The sequence below is a fragment of the Stenella coeruleoalba genome (assembly GCF_951394435.1).
Source record: "Stenella coeruleoalba genome assembly, chromosome: 2".
In the NCBI taxonomy this organism is placed as follows: Eukaryota; Metazoa; Chordata; class Mammalia; order Artiodactyla; family Delphinidae; genus Stenella; species Stenella coeruleoalba.
In genome coordinates, this window is record NC_137147.1 from 72,276,428 (window position 1) to 72,298,147 (window position 21,720).

General features: G+C 40.7%; 1 protein-coding gene across 8 annotated transcripts in view; it reads left to right on the plus strand.

Moving 5' to 3' along the window:
- STXBP6 (syntaxin binding protein 6) overlaps window positions 1-21,720 on the plus strand; it is a 319,768-nt gene that overhangs the window by 101,701 nt on the left and 196,347 nt on the right. For 5 of the 8 annotated variants that reach the window (XM_079912942.1, XM_079912941.1, XM_079912943.1 and 2 more), the window contains exon 2: window positions 15,003-15,191. The exons of 1 other annotated variant lie outside the window; for it this stretch is intronic. In XM_079912942.1, the coding sequence (XP_079769068.1) occupies window positions 15,038-15,191 (154 nt within the window). In that variant the 5' untranslated portion in view covers window positions 15,003-15,037. Of the gene's footprint in view, window positions 1-1,796; window positions 1,816-6,073; window positions 6,433-15,002; window positions 15,192-21,720 lie in introns of those variants that run through there. 2 more of the 8 variants (XM_079912944.1, XM_079912938.1) reach the window with 2 other exon arrangements.

Below are 21,720 nucleotides of genomic sequence, written 5' to 3' on the forward strand. Positions count from 1 at the left end.
TATTTCTTTTTTGTCTCTGATTGCTGTGGCTAAAACTTCCAAAACTATGTTGAATAATAGTGGTGAGAGTGGGCAACCTTGTCTTATTCCTGATCTTAGAGGAAATGGTTTCAGTTTAAAATATGTATTTTTAAAATGTACATGGGCCAAGAACATTTATTCTTGCAAAACTACCCATTGGTGACCTCAGGTCTGTCCACCCCCACTTCAGTGAACAGGTGGGGACGTGCATTTTAAAAGTTCACCTTTCACCTTCCTTCCTCCCACCAACCCCCATAAGACTTAGTACCAAATGGACATCGGAGGAGTTTATATTTGTCTCAGATACCTTTTTTCCTTAACAGCTTCTTTGACCATGCTTCCTCCCATACATGTACCCGGAGTTGCCCTTTGCTGTTCTGAAAGTGTGTAGGGTCTGTGCAGAAGTAAGTATGTCCCTCCAGGGAGTCCTCTGCATTCACCTTAGGTCCGCCTGTGTCCGTCTGTCTTGAAGCATTCAGGGCACAACCCTGGCACAGATCCCAGGTGGAAGCCCAGGCATGTGTCAGGTGACTCAGAGTTAACAGCTTCCATGGCTTTCCATCAAAGTGGATCTCCCTGCATAATCCGTGCAGGTCGACCTAAATAAATTCTTTAATTACATCTCAAGGACAGGCTTAGCAGAGTAAGTAGCTCCTGATCACCAGCCTCTGAAGGATTAAAATACCTGCCTCTTCTGCTGCTGTGAAGCAGCAGCCTCAGACTCCTCATTTGGTCCAGGGTGGCCTGTTTCCTTGTGCTTCTCCTCGACTAGACTCTTTCCATTGGATGGATCTAACTGGTCTGTAATCTCCATCCCTCGTACAAAGCCCACGTCACGGAAATTACTCAGTAAATGTGTGAAGAAGGATAGGTCCCGTCCCACGGTGGAATTTCTTTGTTACCTCTGATAATAAGGAATAATGTGTTTGGAGCAGAAATGGTCATCAAAGCTGGATGTTGTCCTCTTAGAAGGCTTGGAGAGCTTTAGCTCCACATGATGTATTTCCCTGTCTGACCGTGAGTGGTGAATGATAGTGACTGTTATTCATCAGCCCCTTCCCTAATTGCTGAACCCACTGGACCAGTCTTAATTAATTTCTTCTCAAATGCTGCATAGAATTGCTTGCTTGTTGATTGTTCTTCTTCTCCACTAGGATGTAAACTCTGTGAGGGAAAGGACTGCTTTGACCTGAGTGTCCTCAGTGTCTAGGACAGTGTTGCCTATTGAATAAGTGAGGCTGTGTCTTATCCCAGCTCTGCTCCTTGGGTGTGCCTTTTCTTTTCTCGCCCTTTTTTTCTTTAAATGTCTACACAACCCTGCATCTCTCTTGTGTAGCAACACTGCATCCACATTGGGGCAGACTTCAGTTAGCTCTGTCATTATTTTCCTGTGTAAGCTGGCAGTTCCATATGGTGAGGCAGAGAGGTGCAATGGAAACAGGACAGGACTGCAGGAAGAAAACCCATCTCTCTTCCGGCTGAGTCTAGCAGAGCCATCAAGGTTTTTCCCTTCTCTGAGCCTTACGCTCTTTACCTGTCTGGGAGAGATGATAACCTCCCTCATAAATTGGGCAGATGAAATAAGATGACACTGGAAGTAAGCTTTGTAAGATACTCTGTGATGTGTATATGCTTTTGCAGGTATAAGCTGACATGCTTACATGTTCGTCTGCCTTTCAAGGACCAGGGCACCCCAGGTAAAAGCAGGCTGACCCAGGGAGCTGTTTTCCTCCTCCTTCATCCTTCACAACAGTCTTGTGAAGTGGGTGGCACTACCCCATCTTAAAATTGAAGGTACGGCTCTCAGAGATCTAGAATTTTACTCAAAATTATTCGTCGAGTAAAGGCAAAGACAGAGCTCAGACCTGATCATCTGATGACAACATCTAGAAGATTGAGTGGGGGGTAGTGACCACTATGCCCTTGTCCTGGATTCTGGAGCTGGATTACGTGTGCTTGAACGTCTGTGTAATTCGTTAACGTGTGATACTATAAACTTGTGCTAGTATTAACCTGAGTTAGCATTAGAGGAGTGTTCAATTTTCAATTGATAGATTTTTCTTCCCTATCAAACACTGCACAGCTGGTTAGGTCAGAAGTTAGTTATTTTCTGGAACATGCTGACTAAGAAAGGGGTTGACATTGAATGACAGAAGAACTGAGCGAATGGGGCAGAACCTGCATTTGCATATGGACCTTGCGTCTGACCTGGATTTGTAGGCTGATCTGTGGCATCCCCAATGCATAGAACGGGGATGCCTGCCTACCCACCGATCCGTCCCTCTCACGTGGAGATTTCACTGTTGATTGGATGGTGGATCCTAACCAAGGCATTCTAGTTTGTTGCTTCTGGGGAGTCTCAAGTGAACCTGTAGAGAACTCTTCAGTTACCCAACAGGACCTTGTGCAGCTGCGTGTGGAAGTCAGGATAATTTCGGCATTTCTGAGAGCATTTTAATAGAGCACTGATTACAGATTGCAGGCACCTGGTGGTGTTTTTGTACTGAGGCTGAAGGGTGCAGTTCCAAAGACAAGAACTGGACTTGACAGATTCCTATTTTCCTCCCCTGTTGTTTCCAGGGCCTGGAATAAGTGCTGAGAAACCTTTATAAGAGCTGATCCAGACTCTTAGTGTGGTTAGCATTGTGCTTTCAGGAGACCCCCCAATCCAGAGCATTAATTCCCAGACTGGCAATAGACTTGTGCCTTTGCCCAGGGCATGTTCTCCTTCCAGTGGCTCAGAGCACTGAGACGGTAGGAGGGGCTCCTGTTCGTTGGGGTCAGCACAGAGCCCTGTGGCTTGGGACTTGGCCAAAACAATTCTGTGCTTCTTGGACTGTCTCAACCTGTTCCATTTGGGCAGGCCATCATTGCTTTTGGCCTCGACAGCCAAATGAGAAAACATAAACTGTGAAAATTCAGGGGAATAGAAGGTGATAGCCAAAAGTTGAGGTTTAGAAATCTATGGGCTAGGGATATTCTAGTCCAACACTTAATTCCATGCCAATTCATGAGAAAAAGGATGAATCTGAGAAGAGTCGCCACTGTAATAAATGATATTTTCTCTCTTTCCCTCTCCCTTCTGACATAACCACCTATTCTCACCTTCCACAAACTTGGGATCGCAGTTATGTGGAGAACATCGCGGTAAGGTGGAGAATAGTGGCTGGCCCTCATCTTGGCCTTGCTACTCTTTCGTTGTATGATTTGGGAAGTACCCTCTGGATTTCAGTTTTCTTATGATTTAAGGAAGAGAATTGGATGAGCTAGACAATCCCTAGATCACTTCTAGCTGTTAAGTGTGTAAGCTTAAGAATGCTAACATACTAACTTGCACACATCTTTCAACTGAAGTATAAGCTGCTGGTGGGTAGGGCCCCCAAATTGGTCAGGCAATGGTTGTTGGTTGGCTCATTTGGAAGGTCTTGCTGAGATCCTACTCAGTAAAGTCAAGTGGATAGAATTCCTCTTGCCAAGCGTTTCAAATGTGGGAAGCCAGGGGCACTGCTGTTAGGGAAGCAGCTAAGGTTGCTTGAAGCCTTGGCAGTGGAAGACAGAAGACACAGAAAGAGTATGGGGTAGGAGGTAACAAGGAGGGTCCCAGTTGTGCTTTTGAAATACTAGAGGGGGGTAATACAGCAAAGGAAGTGGAAAGAGGAGTTTTCCCTGAGAACCAGCAGAAACCTTTGAAATATGTGCCTTTCATTTTTAAGCCTTTTCCGGTTTGGAAAATAGCCTGCAAGTTCATAAAACTGCCTGGTGGCAGCCATCCAAGATCCTCCCAGGAGTTGACTCCTGTTATAAACAGCTGGTCTCCAAAGGAGGGTGGCAAACAGCTGTGATGAGGCTTTGGTGGGCATTGTCCTGTTTGTGGAGATAGAGCTTTATCACAGACTCTCTGCTAATGCATCCTGAACTCCCCAATTTTCATCTGTGGAATCAAAACAAGCTCTATTCTAACTAGATTACGTGATCCTCTCTGCCAGTTTCACAGCATGACCTGCACACCCAAGATGAGCAGATATCCAGAAAGAACGACTTCAAACTCCAGCCTGACCCGTTACCTTTGTAGTAGCTGGGCAGGGATGATAACAGTATCTTGTCCACCCGAAAGCAAGGCTGATCAGAGGCAAAACTGTGAAGCAGATGAATTTGTCTTGATTTACCTGGAATGTATTTCTATCTCATCTCTTCCTACCTTTTTCATTTCTTCAATAGGAGATAGAGAGAGCAAAGACTACAAGTATCACGCTTCCCAGGTTCACATCCTAGCTCTGCCCTTGAAAAGCTGCATGATCTAGAGTAACTTACTTAACTACTCTGAGCTTTAGTTTCCTCATCTATGAAATGGAATCTCACCCTCCTCTCGCCCACATAAAAATGTATTAATGAGGACTTTCAGATACCAAAGTCACACGTTTAAGTGTACACAACTCCTGTCGGAATTTGAGGTGCTGACGGGAAAAGCCTTTGGAGGCTGGGAGGGAATCTTTTTCAGCACCATTCAGGTTACACTGCACAGGCACAAAATCATGAACCTGGTTGTTGGGGAGACTGATTAAAGTTGAAATGACAGTCCTTGGCTTGATCCGTATGGGAAGAGTTTAATGACCTTATTGATAATCTCACTTGTGAAATTGAGCCATTGGAGGACAGAGTCCTTAGTCTTTTAAGTTGACAGTGTAAATATGTATAACAGGGCTTCTGGATGTATCACATTTCTTCTGCGCCCCTCATTGCTGTGAAGGACTTCATGTCAGAGTATAACACTGATAAAATGTCAATTACAGAAAACGAATTGAAACTCTCTCAAGAAATTATAAAGTGATGATATTCTCCAAATAAGGGATTCAAGTAGGAAATATTCTCAGAATTGATGATTCAGAGACTATTTTGAGAAGTTTTGCTCTGATTTTTAGATTTTTAGAAAATATATAAACTTGTTTCAGCTACTTTTCTGGGTTTTGTAGGTTTCATACACTTAAAATTGGAGGGTCTTTTTAAAGGTTTATTACCTTTTTAGTGTTATATTCCAGGTCTGTTCTAAAACAGAAATAGCTGAATCAAGAGAATTTAAAATTTACCTAAGATTTGAGTTAACAAATATCGATATAAAAGGCTTATTTTATGCTTACTGGAGGATTTGTTCATTGATTTGTTTGTTTTTAGTGGTTGATATGTTTGGTCTTTATTTTTTAATCCAAAACTTCTGTTGTAAACTTCTGTATACATCAAAAAGAGAAAACACCTGAACCACACTGTCTTCCACTTCCTTTCATGTGTGGGTTCAGTGTTTCCCCCGTTGTTTTATCTTCAGTGTAAGTAGAAGAAGCACACTAATTCAGCAATCAGTACAGAGCGTGGCACACAATTAAAATGTTTATTTTCATGTTGTCAATCTTCGTGTGGCTTGGTCCATATTTGGTTGGAATAGATTTGTCTATAATGAGTGTTGTTAATAAACAATGCTCTCAGGCCAACATATTGTCTTGTTCGTTTGCCAACTAGCTGTTGGGCACCACAATGACATGAGTACTCGAAAATTGGGAGATGCCAACAGTTGGAGCTCCTTTTGGTTCATTTTCCCTTATAACCCTTTGTTCTTTCTTTGATACGCTTAAACTCATTTTTAAGGCCTGCCTCACACTTTGGATCAATAATTCTGTCATAATCCAGTGAGTGCACCCCAGCCTGCCCTTCCCTTTGGTACTTTATTTCTCCCCATCACTGTCGAGTCGGTATATGGGTACTGTAGGACCAACTTAGCTGATCCTGGAAATTTAAACTTGTGAATGTGGAGGTTCTATTACAGAATAAATCCCTCAACAAATCCTCCAAATGGCGTATTCCCAGCAGCCTTTTTTTGTTCTTGGTAATGTTATTTTTTGGCTTTGTCATATCATCTGTTAAAGGTAGGAAGTGATCGACAAGGCGGCTAAAAAGTCCACCCACCACGTAAATAAACTTGTGTAAACACAGGTCTTGTGGTCTGGGTGCAGAGAAGGGTTTGTTCTTTGGATATTAAGCCTACAAGAAGAATGTGCTCACTGAACATATAAACAAGGAAAGAGGAGATGACAATAGTCTAGATTTATAATTAAAGCAGACATGAGTCACCGGCTTGGAGGATCCTGTGAACGTAATGTCTCATACAAGAGGAGGGTTAGTATATACACGGAAGAGAAAGCCAGCCAGGTCTTATGGTATTTGGTAGCCTGGTGGTAAAAAAGAGCTTCTTTTCCTTCCTCAAGGAGCTAAGAGTCATGACCAGGGTTGCTGTGTGTGGTTGTGCTGCTTTTGTACTGCTCCAGGGGTTGTGTCCAAGCGAACAGGTGCAAGTGGACATCTGGCTGGCATTCTGCTCACCAGGTCGTGGGTCCCGGCACGGAGCTGCATTTGCTCAGAGGAAAGGTGACGTTTTCTTCTCACCAAAATCACTTCCAGGCCTTGTGGTAATCATTCACAACATCTGCTCTCCTTTCTCACAGCTCTTTGAAGGTGGAAATGTATCCGCTTTCACCTTTGGGATTCCCGACACCATGCCTGGACTGGAGTTGAAAAGAGAGTAGGGCAGACTGATAATTGGATCTCAATAAAATAAATTTTGATATATCTTCCAGTTTGGGGAGAAAGAGTGTACCTCAAAAACACATTTTTTTAAGGAACACTGTAGTCAAGTTATAGTGGAATAAGAATACTGCCCTGCAGAATCTTAGACCTATTTTTCTTTGTTTCAAAACCCAGACATAATCATATTAACATTTTGGCAGACTTTTTTCTAGAAATCTCTTTATGCGTATCAGTACACACATATACGTTTACATTCATGAGCTCATTTTCTGTCTTGTAACTTCCTTGTTTGCACTCTGTATTACGTCATTTTTTCAAGTTAGTATCTATAGATCTTTGCCATGATTTTGAAAGGTTATGTGATAGTCCATTGGGTTGAAGGGCTATACTGCATTTTAACAATGTAGATTGAATATTGATGGGTATTTAGGTTGTGTATATGTTTTGCTCTTAAAAATGGATCTGAAGTAAGCATGCGTCATGTATAATACACACAACATTTCCTTTTTCTCTAGTAGTGGAGTTGCTGGTTCTGGAGGTTTCAGTTCAAATACTAATCTCCATAAGAGAGGAATTATAACTTCTTCATAATCCTGAGACCAATAGGGGTGGGTTAAAAATGCCATAGTTTACCATTCATAAATGCACATACCTAAAGATTCTAATTTACAAAAAGAGCAAGCTTTGGAAGATGCGTTCAGCAGCTGTCTTGATTGTATACTTGGGATCGCACGGAGGTGTTTTGTAAATCATGAAGTGCTGTACAAACCTCAGTGACTCATTACTAGAGCTTTACAGAGCATCTGCCATGTACTCTCAAAAAAGGTTTACGGAGTCTTTATTTTATAAATAATTCATTAAATACAGAGAAAAAACCAAAAACCCAGAGACAGTGGATCTGGACCTGGTTGTACAGTGGAATAGATCAAAGATATCATCAAGAAAACAAATCCCAGACCTTGCCCCCACAGGTCCCCTGAATCTGTGTGAACAAGACCTGGGCACCCCCAGTTGATGTTGATGTACACAGTCTTTGTTTGGAATTCCCCCTTTAATATATTTTTTGGTCTATCTCCAAATATTTTTCTAGCAGAATAGAGAATATTTTTAGCTTTTATACCTATACTTAAAATTTTTATTTTTCCTGTTTGTAAGTTTCTGGCTCTTTCTAGGATATTTTTAGCAGATTTGCTGTATGACATTGACTTAGTCTCAGTCTTTGTAAGTCTTGTGAAATCTTAAGTGTGGGTTCTTGGTCTGCCATCCCCTTCTGGTTTTATACCATTGGCAAGCCCCTTCCTTAGCCCTTGTTGTTTCTACCAGAAAGAATGATGAACTCATAGTGATTGCAGTTTTCAACTTTGAATGGTATCACCAGATTAAAGTTATCTGTCTAGTCTAGTGGCATATCTGGCTCCCCTTTTAGATTCTATTTATAAGAACTTTTAGTTGAGAGTAATAGTTGAAGTACATGGAAAAATTGTCTGGTAGGTTGAAACTTTCGTCTAATTAATTTATCCTCATGCTTACATGCTATGGATAGACTAGAGTTTTCATCTTGAGAACTGTCTTATCCAAGAGTAAAGTTGTCTAAGAAGAAGTAGAATTGCATATTTATAATAATCAGTAACCCTTACTTGCGTAAATTTTTATAAAGTAGCTAAATTGACCTCATATTATCTCATTGGTCTTAATTTATGAAACAAGAAAAAATAAAATTGATTTTTATTGCCTAACAAGTTGCATATTTTCTGGCTACTAAGTGAAGTTTTTGGATTTTGGAGTACAGTTAACATTTTTAGATTATCTCCAAGTTTAATGACTGTGTAATAACATCTGACTTGTAACCTTTAGTACTTAAATACGGTGGAGTTTAAGGGAAGCAATTTAACATTTCTCTACTTTGGCCTCAATATTTATAACATTCCCCAGTTCCTTGTCAAGGTAATTGTGTTTCTCTTTCAGGACATGAGGCATGGAGTAGAAACAGTTGAATACAGGTATACTTGAATCATATTTATCCTTTAGAGTATTACCTTGGACAGTATAGAGGGACAATGGTAGCAAGATGGGAGTGGTACTAGAACCCTTTTAGGAGGCATCCAAATCTTTCAAACCAGGGACGATGGGGATCCGAATTAAGGGAGAGGATGTGAGGGTGAAGAGAATCTGGTGGTGCCCAGAAATATTAAATTGGATCTACAGAACTTGGTCATTGGTTAGTTGTTATGGGGACTTGGAGGGTTGGAGAGACAAGACTGAGTCTAAATTAACTCTTAGTGGAAATGCTCAGTTGCCAGCTAGACACATGGATTTAAAACGAGGAAGGCAATGGGATCTGTCATCCAATTAAAGGCGGGAGTCAAGTTGCATTTGTAGAATTTCGGAAACAAAGTGGCAATGTAGAGAAGTCCTATCTTAGAGAATAACCTTATTTCTAAGTTATTTGAGGTCACCTCACTAGAGTTCCCATGCACCAGTAGAGACCAGCTGATTCTCCCCAAAAGTGTTCTGGGATGATATCCTGTTTGCTGTTAACTTGCAGAATTCTGAAACTTGATATTGGCTGGTTTTGAATGCATCTACCTCAGGGTTGAGTCATAGTAACTAGTTTAAGAGGGTGAGGTCTAGGGCTTCCCTGGTGGCGCAGTGGTTGAGAGTCCGCCTGCCGATGCAGGGGACACGGGTTCGTGCCCTGGTCTGGGAAGATTCCACATGCCGCGGAGCGGCTCGGCCCATGAGCCATGGCCGCTGAGCCTGCGCATCCGTCCGGAGCCTGTGCTCCGCAACGGGAGAGGCCACAACAGTGAGAAGCCCGCGTACTGGGGAAAAAAAAAAAAAAAAAAAGAGGGTGAGGTCTAAACCCAGGCATTCTGGTTACTTGTTGGCAATGGGAATATAATCGTCATCCAGTCCAGATTACTTGTGTTGGCATAGCCAGTGCTATACCACGATCAGAAGATTGCATGTGAAGCGTGGCAAGTGAATAAGGTTAGAGAATTTGTTATCTAATGATATTAAGCGAAATAAATGGCGCCTCTGTTTCACCAGAGGCCGCGCTTACCTCTCAGGTGAGAAATATTTAAGCCCGGTCAGCCCCACCGCCTTAGACCCACCTGCAGGATGATGAGTGCACCACCACAGGTCATCTGCGGTTTTAATGAGTTCCTACCACTCCTCCTTGTCTCTTGACCACAGAGGACACGTGTCAGTTCAAGTACCGGAAATGGAAAATGTTAGTGTTGGAATGCAAAAACGTCTTACCTCTCTACCCCTTAACTTATGTACTTCATCTGCCTCCTCCGTGAGGTCCTTGGAGTTTACAACTCCTCCTGGAGAGGAGGATAGTAGGTGCAGGGCCATCTCACTACCATAACAATGTGCTGACAAAAGTGGTTATGGGTTAGATGGCTTAAAGGGAGAAGAAGATAGATGAAAAAGCTTGAGGGAGAGGAAAGCTAAATGTGATTAGTTTCCAAAACTACCACGTAAGGCAGCCAGCTGCTTTGACTTGCAAATCATATTGTAGGTTGGTTTCTTGGATGGGAAAACTTTGTAATTATAGCCTTTAGAAGCTGTGGACCAGGAAGAAAGAAAACGTCCATGGGTTGTAGGGGAGGAAAAATAATTTTCCCTTTACTCTTCTGAGTTCTTAGCTGAGACCCCTGTAATAAAAGACAGATTAACAAGAGAAAACCAATCAGAAGTTTATTAACATGTATACCTTGTGTATACATGGGAGATACCCTGGGAAAAATGAATAATTCCCAAGGTGGCTTAGAATTCAGGATTAAATACCATCTTATTAGGGAAGGGGGACGGGGTGTAGACCTCTTAGGGGAGAGAAAAAGATTTTTAGAGAAGATGAATGGGCCCTTACAAGACTAGATGGGAGGTGTGACAGTTTGTGACAGAGTGTGTCTGAGTGCGGTGTCGACTTCTAGTCTACTGTCCTGTGGCAAGAATCAGTCTTTGGTGGATGAAACTCCTGGAGAGGGATTTATAACAACTGAGTTCCTTTTGGAGGATCTGTCTTTAGACAGATAAAGGGAATTCAGAGAAAGCCTGTCCCTACATTTGCTGTTTTTCAGATACCTTTGGCTCAAAACCATCAATATATTAAAGCAGAATATTTCAGGGCGGCATGTCCTGCTCCCCTTCAGGGTGATGTAGGTTGGAGTAACTGTGGTCAGTGGTGTACCACCGCTGTGCATTCATCTTGTTTTCCTTACAAAGAGGTACAGCTGTGGGCTGGACATTGATTTACCAGTAGGAAGATCTAAGACCTGAGAAATCTGCTTGGTTGAATGGAGAGAAAAAGTTCTGTACATTCTCTTCCTGTATTCTCTCCTGAGAATACACTCCTTTCCATCCCCACAGTTCCTCCTTAGTTAGGCTGTCAGCTTTTCACTTAGGTGTCAGGATGGCTGCAGTTAGAGAGTTGTTTAAACTACAGATCCCAAGATTCTTATTTGGTGGGGGTAAAGGAGGGGCCCAGGGGTCTGCATTTTTGAAAAGCTCTCCTTGCCGAGTTCAGATGTGCAGTCAGGTTTGGGAGACACTCATAGATTATTTCCATGAAGCTACATTATCACCCCTTTTACGTTCTGATTCTTTCTCTTCTAATCCACTGTCCGTTCCCATTTCCAGGTGGCATCAAAAACATACATGCGTGCTCCCAGGCTTGTTAGTATCCTTGGCCTGGACAAAAACTTTAGACAATTTCCCATAAACATGAGCCTGATTGGGCTTCCGGAGGGGAAGCAGGGGACACGGGTTCGTGCCCTGGTCCGGGAAGATCCCACATGGCGCAGTGGTTGAGAGTCCACCTGCCGATGCAGGGGACACGGGTTCGTGCCCCGGTCCGGGAAGATACCACATGCCGCGGAGCAGCTAGGCCCGTGAGCCATGGCCGCTGAGCCTGCGCGTCTGGAGCCTGTGCTCCGCAACGGGAGAGGCCACAACAGTGAGAGGCCCGCGTACCGCAAAAAACAACAACAACAACAAAAATGAGCCTGATAGTCTCTTGCGAGTGAGTTTCCTGAGGGTGAAACCTATAAATAGCTCATCCTGATAACACTTTATACAGAGCCCTCCATATGTTGGACTGTTTATCCATATTTAGAGGGTTTCATACCCATGAGTGAGAAAAGCAAAGCTTTGGTAAATAAAATCGAGTTTCTCTTTTACAAATACCTTCTGTTATGGATGGCTCCATTTACTCAGTTTCTGCAAGTTCAGAGGGTCTTTTATTTTTCATATCTTAGTAGGAGAGTTAATAAAAATTTTCCACTTTAAGCATTCATTATGATTCAGGCACCAGAATAAGTGATTTGCATGCATTGTTTCATCTAATTCTTTCAATGCTTCCATGAATTAGGTGACGCTCTCTCCATGTTGCAGAGAGTAAACTGAGGGTCTGAATTTTAAGAGATTTACCCACATACAGGTCTTCAGTTTGGGAAATAAGATTTGAACCCAAGTTTGTCTGATTGTCTGATAAGATTTGAACCCAAGTTTGTCTGATTCCAAACTTGTGGTCAGTGAAGTTACTGACCAACAAAAAAACCAACAAAAGGCCATTTCCATTTCTTACCAGTTTTTCAAAAGAAGAGCAAGATTTCCTGAAAATTTAGTAGCACATGCATGTTGTTCCTTTTCTTTTTTTTTCTCTGACAGATTTTGCATAATACAATGATAGCTCTCTATTTCTTTTAGCCACAAGTTTTGAAAAATGTGAATCTGATTTGGAAAAGCAAAAGCCTTGTCACAGTTGGGAAGGCGCTGGTTAGAGAATGCCTGATGAGTTTGGGAAGATGACTTTCTTTCTACATTGTTTTTATCGGACGTTTGAAGCCACCGTGCTACCACTGGCTTTCTCTTTCATGTGTCCCCAAACGCTGAGAGGTGAGAGGCCTTGGAGCTAGAAAAGAACTAGTTTCTCTCTTTTTTTTAAAAAAAAGTCCCTGTAAATTATAACACCCTGCATAGCAAAGTCATGGGGTAAATCGCAGTGGGGGAAATTCTGTTTGCTAACTTCTAGGAAATCACAGGGTGTCAGTTAGAGGTCAGCACTTTGAGAAACTCCGTCATCATTTTGTACTCAGCTAGTATGAAGAACCTGATGGCAATGATAAAATGGCATGATCTGAGCACATAGATCTGGGCATAGATCTATAATGTATAGATAGAGGTATAGATAGATAATAAACACCAACACTATTTATTCTTTATTCTTGCTGCCACTAAGAAAACCTACTACAGAACTGAAACCACGAGAAATTTCTTTAACCAGGGGAAGGTTCTTTTTTAATATATCTCTTTCCTACCATGAGGTTACAGGTGTGGGACCAGTTACAGGTGGACAGCTGTGTGGGCAGCATTTGTGAATCTTGCATTGGGAAGGATGTTTCATGGTCTTGCATCATAAATAATCTGGATGTAAGGGAAACCTTTGATGTAGTCAGTAGTCAACTCCTTTTAGAGCAGGGAGCATATCTTAGTTATTTCTTATATCTCTACACTGAGCACTGAGGTGGCACGTAATAGGTGTTTGTTTACCAACTGGCTTGATTTTACAGTAGGTTGACCAGCTCTTTGAGCTACTGTTACCATATATAGCTGTGCTGTTGATCCCTCTGCAGGATCTCTGAATGCTCTGTACAGCCTGCATGACCAACCCATTGGCCTTCTCTGCACCTTTAGTTCTGATTTGTTATTTGCTTGAGCAAATGTTGGTTACTGCTTAAGACATAGACTCTGACTAGGATGTTGGAATAGAAAACATTTACTCATTTACTCAAGTTGCAGCTGAGTTTTTGGATGATAGAGGGTTAAAATTCAGATTGACCTTGAATATAATAGACACAAATAAGCAGAATCAAGACCTTTAGGGAAGTACAACTTTGGAAAACTAAATATAACATGGGGTCTGTGTATATGTAAATTTGAAGGGTGGGGGGGGCTCTTTGGGAGTCAGCAACACGATGCTTTATTTTCTTAATTATTGGGCACACACTGCCAGTTAACCACAGGAGCATAACATGTGGGAACTGCTGGGTAACATTTCCAAAATACTTGGCATTAGTCAGACATTTTTTTAGAATTCTGTGTCCACTTTGGCTGAAGGAAACTGTGGAGAATTTGGCGAGGGTCCAGAGCGTGGCAATGAGAGGCAGAGGAGCAATGGAAAATAGGACCCGTTGAAAGAGGCTAATAAATAAGGATTAATTACTTAGCCTGATCGAGAGCAGCTGAAGGGTGATTAAATTAATGGGCTTCTGTTGCATATATAGTTATTACGTGGTAGATGATATAATTATTTCTGCTATGAATAGAATTAGGGAAATGGGTTTACATTAGAGTTAAAGGAGATTTTGAATTTGCATAAAGAACTCTTGACTTTAAAGATTTTTAGACAGTGGAAAGATCTCAGCTGGAAATGTGAAATCATGGTCCTTACAGGATGGGAATGGGGTGGGTGCCACTTGCCTGTTAGAGTCAGGTGCAGCTGGGGTAGAGACTGACACACTTTCTAGATCTCATTTTGTGCTGCTCATCTCACATTGCGTTTGTCATTTTCAGCGAGTAAATCTGTATTCCTTTTTTGTTTGAGTTTTTTCACAGTTATTACAAATGTAAAGGCCTTTTAATGATTCTATGATGCATTTCAAGCGAGAGGTTAAACCACAAATTGAAAATTACTTCATGTGTGAATCAACTTGTTGCTTATTCTTTTTTTTTATTTTAGTTGATTTACAGTGTTCTAGGTGTACAGCAAAGTGATCCAGTTATGCATATATATGTATTTTCCATTATAGGGTCTTACAAGATATTGGATATAGTTCCCTGTGCTATAGAGTAGGTCCTTGTTGTTTATCTAATTTTATATATAGTAGTGTGTTTCTGTTAATCCCAGATTTCCAATTTATCCCTCCCTACCCTTTCCCCTTTGGTAACCATAAGTTTGTTTTCTATGTCTATGAGTCTGTTTATGTTTTATAAATAAGTTCATTTATATCATTTATTTAGATTCCACATATGTGATATCATATGATATTTGTCCTTCTCTGACTTACTTCACATAGTATGATAATCTCTAGGTCCGTCCATATTGCTGCAAATGGCATTATTTCATTGTCTTTTATGGCTGAGTAGTATTCCATTATGTGTGTACACCACATCTTCTTTATCCATTCATCTATGGACAGACGTTTACATTGCTTCCATGTCTTGACTATTGTAAATAGTATTACTGTGAACGTTGGGGTGCATGTATCTTTTTGAAATAGAGTTTTCATCTTTTCTGGCTGTTTGCCCAGGAGTGGGATTGCTGGTTCGTATCTGCTGCTCATTCTTATACGAGCCCTTGTAATACTGCCAATTCCAGCTTGCCTTTTCTTTTTCTTTAGAAAACTCACTGCGTGCCCTGCTTGCTTGGTCAACAATGAGTGCCAAGTCTGCCATCAGCAAGGAAATTTTTGCACCTCTTGATGAAAGGATGCTGGGAGCTGTCCAAGTCAAGAGGAGGACAAAGAAAAAGATTCCTTTCTTGGCAACAGGAGGTCAAGGCGAATATTTAACTTACATCTGCCTGTCAGGTAATGAAAATCAGATATGAATATCATTAAAACAACTTCTGTTTTAAAGCAGTTAGTTCTAAGGTGTCCAGGAGGGTTATAGCCCAAGGTTTGGATACACCTGCCTTTCCATTCCTTTCCTGTTTCTCTGTTACCTTCTTTGATCTTTATTTGCTCCTGGCACCTTGGCTTTTGATGTCGCCTAGCACGGAAAGGTAATGAAGTGCAATTTTAATGTCCTTTCAGTTTCATTAAGAGCATCTGTAAAGGGTTTGGCAAACACTTCTGTTTGTCCATACTTTTCCTTCACTAGGGCCTTGACAGAAAGTGGGCTATCCTCTGAGATTTTTTGTTTTAGAACACTTCCTGGTATTTGCATAATTGTTACTACCAGCAGCCTGAGTTTCATTGGCTTTTCTTTTTCTTAAGAGTTGCCAATAATCAGTAATAGTTGGTCTCAAGATAAATATCGACACTGTATGGAATGTGAGAAAGTAGACTCAGCTCATAAATCACAGCTTTGCCTGACAGCTGTTCCTTGTCAGGAAGAGACATCTGTTCTATTAAGCTTAGAATTTTGTGGGATTACTTTTTTTCTCTTTCCGTTTGTGATTGTAGGTTATCTGTGGGACTTACTGTGAATTCATACCAAGTGTTTTGAGATGAAATTTGGATAAGTTTTCCATGGAACTATGGGTGATGCTAATCTGAGCACCTGGAGCGTTTGTAATATTTCTGATATTTCTTGTAACTGGGCAATGGAGGAATTAGGCTTACCTTAATTCATCTTTTTTCCAATTTTCTTCAGTTGTGGCTTGGGAATAAAACTTTATTTTTAGACCCATTTTTAGCTTTTTTTTTTTTTAAATTAAGCCTCAGATCATTTGTTTTATCAGAATTTATTTCAAGGTGGAAATAGCTTTTTTTCCAGAAAGAACATGTAGAGATAATAATAGGACTGTATCTTAGTTTAAAATAAAATGGAAATATAACCCTTTGGTAAGAATGCCTTTTCAATGGTTAGAATGAGAATTGACCTTGAAATATTGGTCTTTCTTTAATCCCAAGTAACAATTAGGTTAATAAGATTTGGTGACTGTTGGAAGACATTTGCATTCCTTTAGTGTGCTGAGCAGTGCTTGCCACATAATAGGGGCTCAGTTAATAACGAAAGAAGTAGCCTTTCCTAATACCTTCCTAGTATTTTGTTAATGAGGTTCAGGTCTTAAAAATATTTCCACATCTTTAAATTTGAATTCTAGAGTTTTCGCTTATACCAGTAATGAATAGAATGCATTAAAAGAAATTTTGTTTTGTATTTGGGCTGAACTGAACATGGAATGAGCAGGGACACATAATATTCTAATTAACCTCCATTCTCTCAATGTTTCATTGAGATTTCTTGAAGACAGGCAGTTGCAGAAAAGGTGGATGAAGAAAAGGGCCGTTTTGTTTGCCTTTTAGGCACGTGTTATTGTCAGCCTCTTTCTGATCATGAGGTCTGCAAGAGTGATATGGGGCCTCTAATTCCCTCTCCCGGTGAAAGAGCATGACCATTTCCCCTGCCATAGGAGATAATGACCGGGGACTTACTGGATAACTGCATTTCCTTTACAAATCACCAAGACCTTCAGGTTTAAAGCCTGCGACTATGAGAATTACTTTTCTGTTGCATTCTAATGGAGGACAGTCTTGAGTTCTGAAAGCCTTCATCCTTTTCATGGATTTGAATTTTGAGAGGATAGGTTGACAAAGCAGATCTGACATTTAAGCAGCTGATTTAATGGAAACTGGGGCAGGAGAAGACCAGGCAACTTTGACACCCACAGCGTTTTTGCAGTTTGATTTTTCTTGTAATCGAGAAAGAAGCAGCCACCTTTATTTTCGAACTCATGAAAAGCGTAGAGGGCTATCAGTACATCTTTGATAAGGTGTTGCTTTAATTAACAAGTAATCAATTAATTACGTACATATTTATTAAGTACTTTTTATGTGCTGAGCACTCTTGGTGCTGGGGGTTCAGTTAGGAGAAAAACTCATGAGGCTTACCTTGTTTGTTGGGGAAGGAGCAGTAGACATTAATATTTTATTCACTAAAATAAACATAATTATTAACTGTGAAAAGGTTAAAGAGGAAAAATATAGTGATGTGAAAGCATGTGTGAGGAGGATTTGACCTGGTTGGGAGAACCCAGAGCTGCAAGAAAAGTAGGGCCTCACTGGTTCTGAAAAGAAATGGTGTGGGTGCAGGGAGCATTCCAGGCAGAGGAAGGGCGGCTTCTTTGAAAGATGAACTGGATTCTGAGTTCCTCCTTGTCTCCTGTTTAGTCCTGTTTAGTCTTTGTAGCTCAACTCACATAGGAGGCTGTGAAGTGAAAGCAGAGCCCTGGAATGACAGCTGTTCCTTCCTGCTATCAGTGTGAACCTCCTGTGCTTTCTGGGAGTCCGAGCCCTTCAACTCTTGTGGTTTGGATGATGAAAACCAGCTCTCCATTTTGAATAGGCAAAATTTGTCCAAATTAGGGCAGTGTCTGCAAATAATTTTTAACCACTTTCCAAACAGCATAGTTATATTCTTTTTTTAAAGAGAAGAGTATCAAAACTTTAAAAGTTTGCCAACATATGCATGTAAGCATGGGTGTTTTATATATCCAGTGTCTTTTAGTAATGATTCTTTGTGTGAATTTTTTTCCACCAGTATTTGGCAGAGTTTATAATCTGAGAGGGAGAGGCCTGTGATCATGAGACTTATTATTTTCAGAGCGGGTTGTATATCCTCTAGGGGAATCCAAAATGGTGCTGGAGCAAAGGAAATAAGATCTTTCTTGAGTTACTTAGCTATAATTGTGTAAGGAGAGAAATAACCTCTCCAATTCATCCATGGAGCTTTGGGATGGAATTTGATTGTTTCTCATTGGACTTCCTGGCTGGCTTCTTGAATGGTATGCAGATACTTACATACTGAGAGGCCTCTGTGATTAACATTCTTAAAGCATTGGTTTCCAGTTTCTCTTTTCAGCAATGGCTAAAATTAAAAAGGCTGACAATACCAAGTGTTGGCAGGCATGTGGAGCAATTTGAGCTCTCCTACTTTGCTGGTGGGAATGTAAAAATGATAGAATTGCTTTGGTAAACAATTTGACAGTTGTTTATAAAGTCAAACTTGCATTTATATGACTCAACAAGTCTGTTCCTAGGCATTTACCCAAGAGAAATAAAAACATATGTCCACATAAAGACATGTACATAGAGGTTCATAACAGTTTTATTTATAATAACCAAAAATCAGAACTCAGATGTCCATCTATATGTGAGTGAATAAAATTATTTTTATAACTATGCAGTGGAATGCTACCTGGAAATTAAATGAACTACCAATACATGCAGCAACATGGATGAATCTCAAAAGCCTTGTGTTCTGTGTGAAAAAAAATGGAAAAGATGACATGATGTATGATTCTATTTATATGAAATTCTAGAATGGACAGAACTTAAGCTATAGTGACAGAAAGCCCATTGGTGGTTGCCAGGGGGTGGAGTCGGTGATTGATTGCAAAGGAGGGAGGGGATTTCTTGCAATGGTGTAAGGGTTCTATATGTTGATTGTGGTGGTGCTTACTTGGGTGTATCACAAGTAACCACCAACTCATCAAACTACACACTTAAAATGGGTGCATTTTATTATATGTAAATATATCTTGGTAAAATTGATTCTAAAAAATGTCTTACAGAGTCACTTGTGGGATGATCATAAGAATTAATTAACCTTCTTATCTTAGTCTGCTCTGTAAGATGGACAGAGGCTAGCCCTCTCCCTTAAAGGTATGAGAAGTTATCCTAGATGGCCTTTTGAGTCCTCAGACAGAAGCAGCTGTGTATCATGTAAACCTGTGCTTCCATCTCTCTGATCTGTGTCTCGATAGTTCCTTATAGCACCTGGCACATTGCTGAGTATAGACACAATAGATACTTAAATGGAAGATGCTATGTAAATGGATAGCTTACTAAATATCTGATGATAGTATGGACTTTATTTATAACTTAGAGCTGTTAACTCATTCAAACTGTAAAGCAAGCTCTGCCTACAACTATTTCTATAATCAGTTGCCCCCTCCATGAAATTTGGGTCTATAATACTACACTAGACACTGTCTGTGGAGAGTGTTTCTCTCTAAATAAGTGCACTTCTTACCTATCAAAAAAAAATACTACAGTAGAAGCATGCTAAGAAGTTAATATCAATTTGCTATTAGAGGCCAGTTACCTACTGAACATTCCATAATTTCCTGTTTAAAATCTATTTTCCTGATCCTGTTTTAATTCAGTATGCATGATGTATGATGCTACCCTTCGTATACGTAAATGGATAAAAATCTTTCATTGGCTGCTCCCCATAGAAGGAGCATGAAGAAACTTCCGTTTTTGTAATTAATACATTCTCTTACATAAACTTTAATTTTTGTGATTAAAACATTCTCTGTTCTTAAAACAGAGAATCTTAATCTTTTCAGAATGATTTTAGATTTGTAGAGAGCAAAATTTTATTATTAAAAAAAAAAGTTCTGGGCTTCCCTGGTGGTGCAGTGGTTGAGAGTCTGCCTGCCGATGCAGGGGACACGGGTTTGTGCCCCGGTCCGGGAAGATCCCACATGCCGCGGAGCGGCTGGGCCCGTGAGCCATGGCCGCTGAGCCTGCGCATCCGGAGCCTGTACTCCGCAACGGGAGAGGCCACAACAGTGAGAGGCCCCTGTACCGCAAAAAAAAAAAAAAGTTCTGAGTGATCTTTGATGAAACCATTTATGTAAATGGATCCGCATGGAAAGGTAATGATGGGGATTAGGAGGCTAGGACTTGGCAATACTGTTCTTTATCTCCGTAGTTGCCAGTCCTGGGTGTTCCTTAGAATAACCTCTAGAATTTTATGGATGGCCTGGTTCCACCTAGGCCCTACTAATGCAGCACTAGGGGTAGTGGGGAAACTTACCTGTATCTTGAAAGTGTCATGCATGAGATACTGAAGCTAAGGTTGAGAAGTTTCACCATCTTGGGGAGTTACGCTCTGCGTTGTCTAATTGTTGTACTTGACATAATGATATATTTATGGTACTCAATTCTATCAAAAGAATACATCTTAGTCCTTTTCTTTTTGACTAGCCATGGTCAAAGCTCTGAATTTTTCTGGGCTTCAATTCAGTTGACAAGTTCAAAGCTTCTTTTAGGCCCTGAGGTTCTAGGATTCTGAACCACCTTGGAAATTTTGTAGCAAATTTCATTCTTGTTTCATACATAATCATATAGGGAGAAATTCAGGTTGTTAATAATCCAAATGGACATTCAAACCAATTATGAGGGTTTGAGGACATTTTTTATAGGTTGCTATTGGATTAGGGTAACCAAAGTTAATTGTCAGAGATCTGGCATAAGAAATTCTTTTTATCTACTTTCTAAAGTCAGACAGGATCTCATCACAAGGTCTATAAATATTAGAAGAGAGAGAAGGAAAAAATACAAGACAGATGAAATTTGACCTTGATAGAAATGGTTTATTCAGGAGTGGTGAGCTGACTTTCTAAGAGTTTTTATCCAGGAAAAATGAAGAAATCCACAGTGAACTCAGAGATGGACAAAGGTATTAGTAGTGAAAGAAGAAACACAAAACAACTGTAATAATGATATATATGTTATTATACTTTGTTATAGAAGTAGTAAATATTGAAAATACCAATCTTTCAGATATTATGTAGAAGAAAATAAAAATCATCCTGTGTATGTTTTATTATTTGTTTTAATTCCAGTTAATCCTCACAACATCCCTATGCCTATCCCAATTGGGTGGTATATTCTTTTCCCAGGTAAAGGCACCAGTGTTCATCAGAGAGGTCGTGATGTCCCAGGGTCACCACTTTTGAAGTAACAGAAGTCCACCCAGTCCTTGTGACCCCATTGGCCATGCTTGTAGTGCCACAGCACCTCATTTTTTCTGACATAGGTCAGGAGGGCTTGTGGTGTAGAGTGAGCCATATTTTAAGGAACAGGTTTCTCCCTGACTCTTCAAAATTCATAAAGACGTTGAACAGTTTTGACCTGTACTGTGTCTTCTATCTCATTTCTGAGGTTATTGAGTAATAAACTCTCCTCCATTTGGAATATACATCAGGGTAAGCTTTTTTTTTTTTTGCGGTATGTGGGCTTCTCACTGTTGTGGCCTCTCCCGTTGCGGAGCACAGGCTCCGGACGCACAGGCTCAGCGGCCATGGCTCACGAGCCCAGCCGTCCCACGGCATGTGGGATCTTCCCGGACCGGGGCTCGAACCCGTGTGCCTTGAATCCGCAGGCGGACTCTCAACCCCTGCGCCACCAGGGAAGCCCAGGGTAAGCTTTTTATCTCTTTATCATAGAGATTTGGTATGTAAATCCAGCCCTAAAACTTTAAGTAGCTCTAGAAGGCAGTGCAGTCAAAAACAAAGTTATTTCCAGTGCCATGATTATATGATTCTTTGTACATCCTTTTTTATTTTAGAAAAATATAATATCTTCTATTATATTTTAC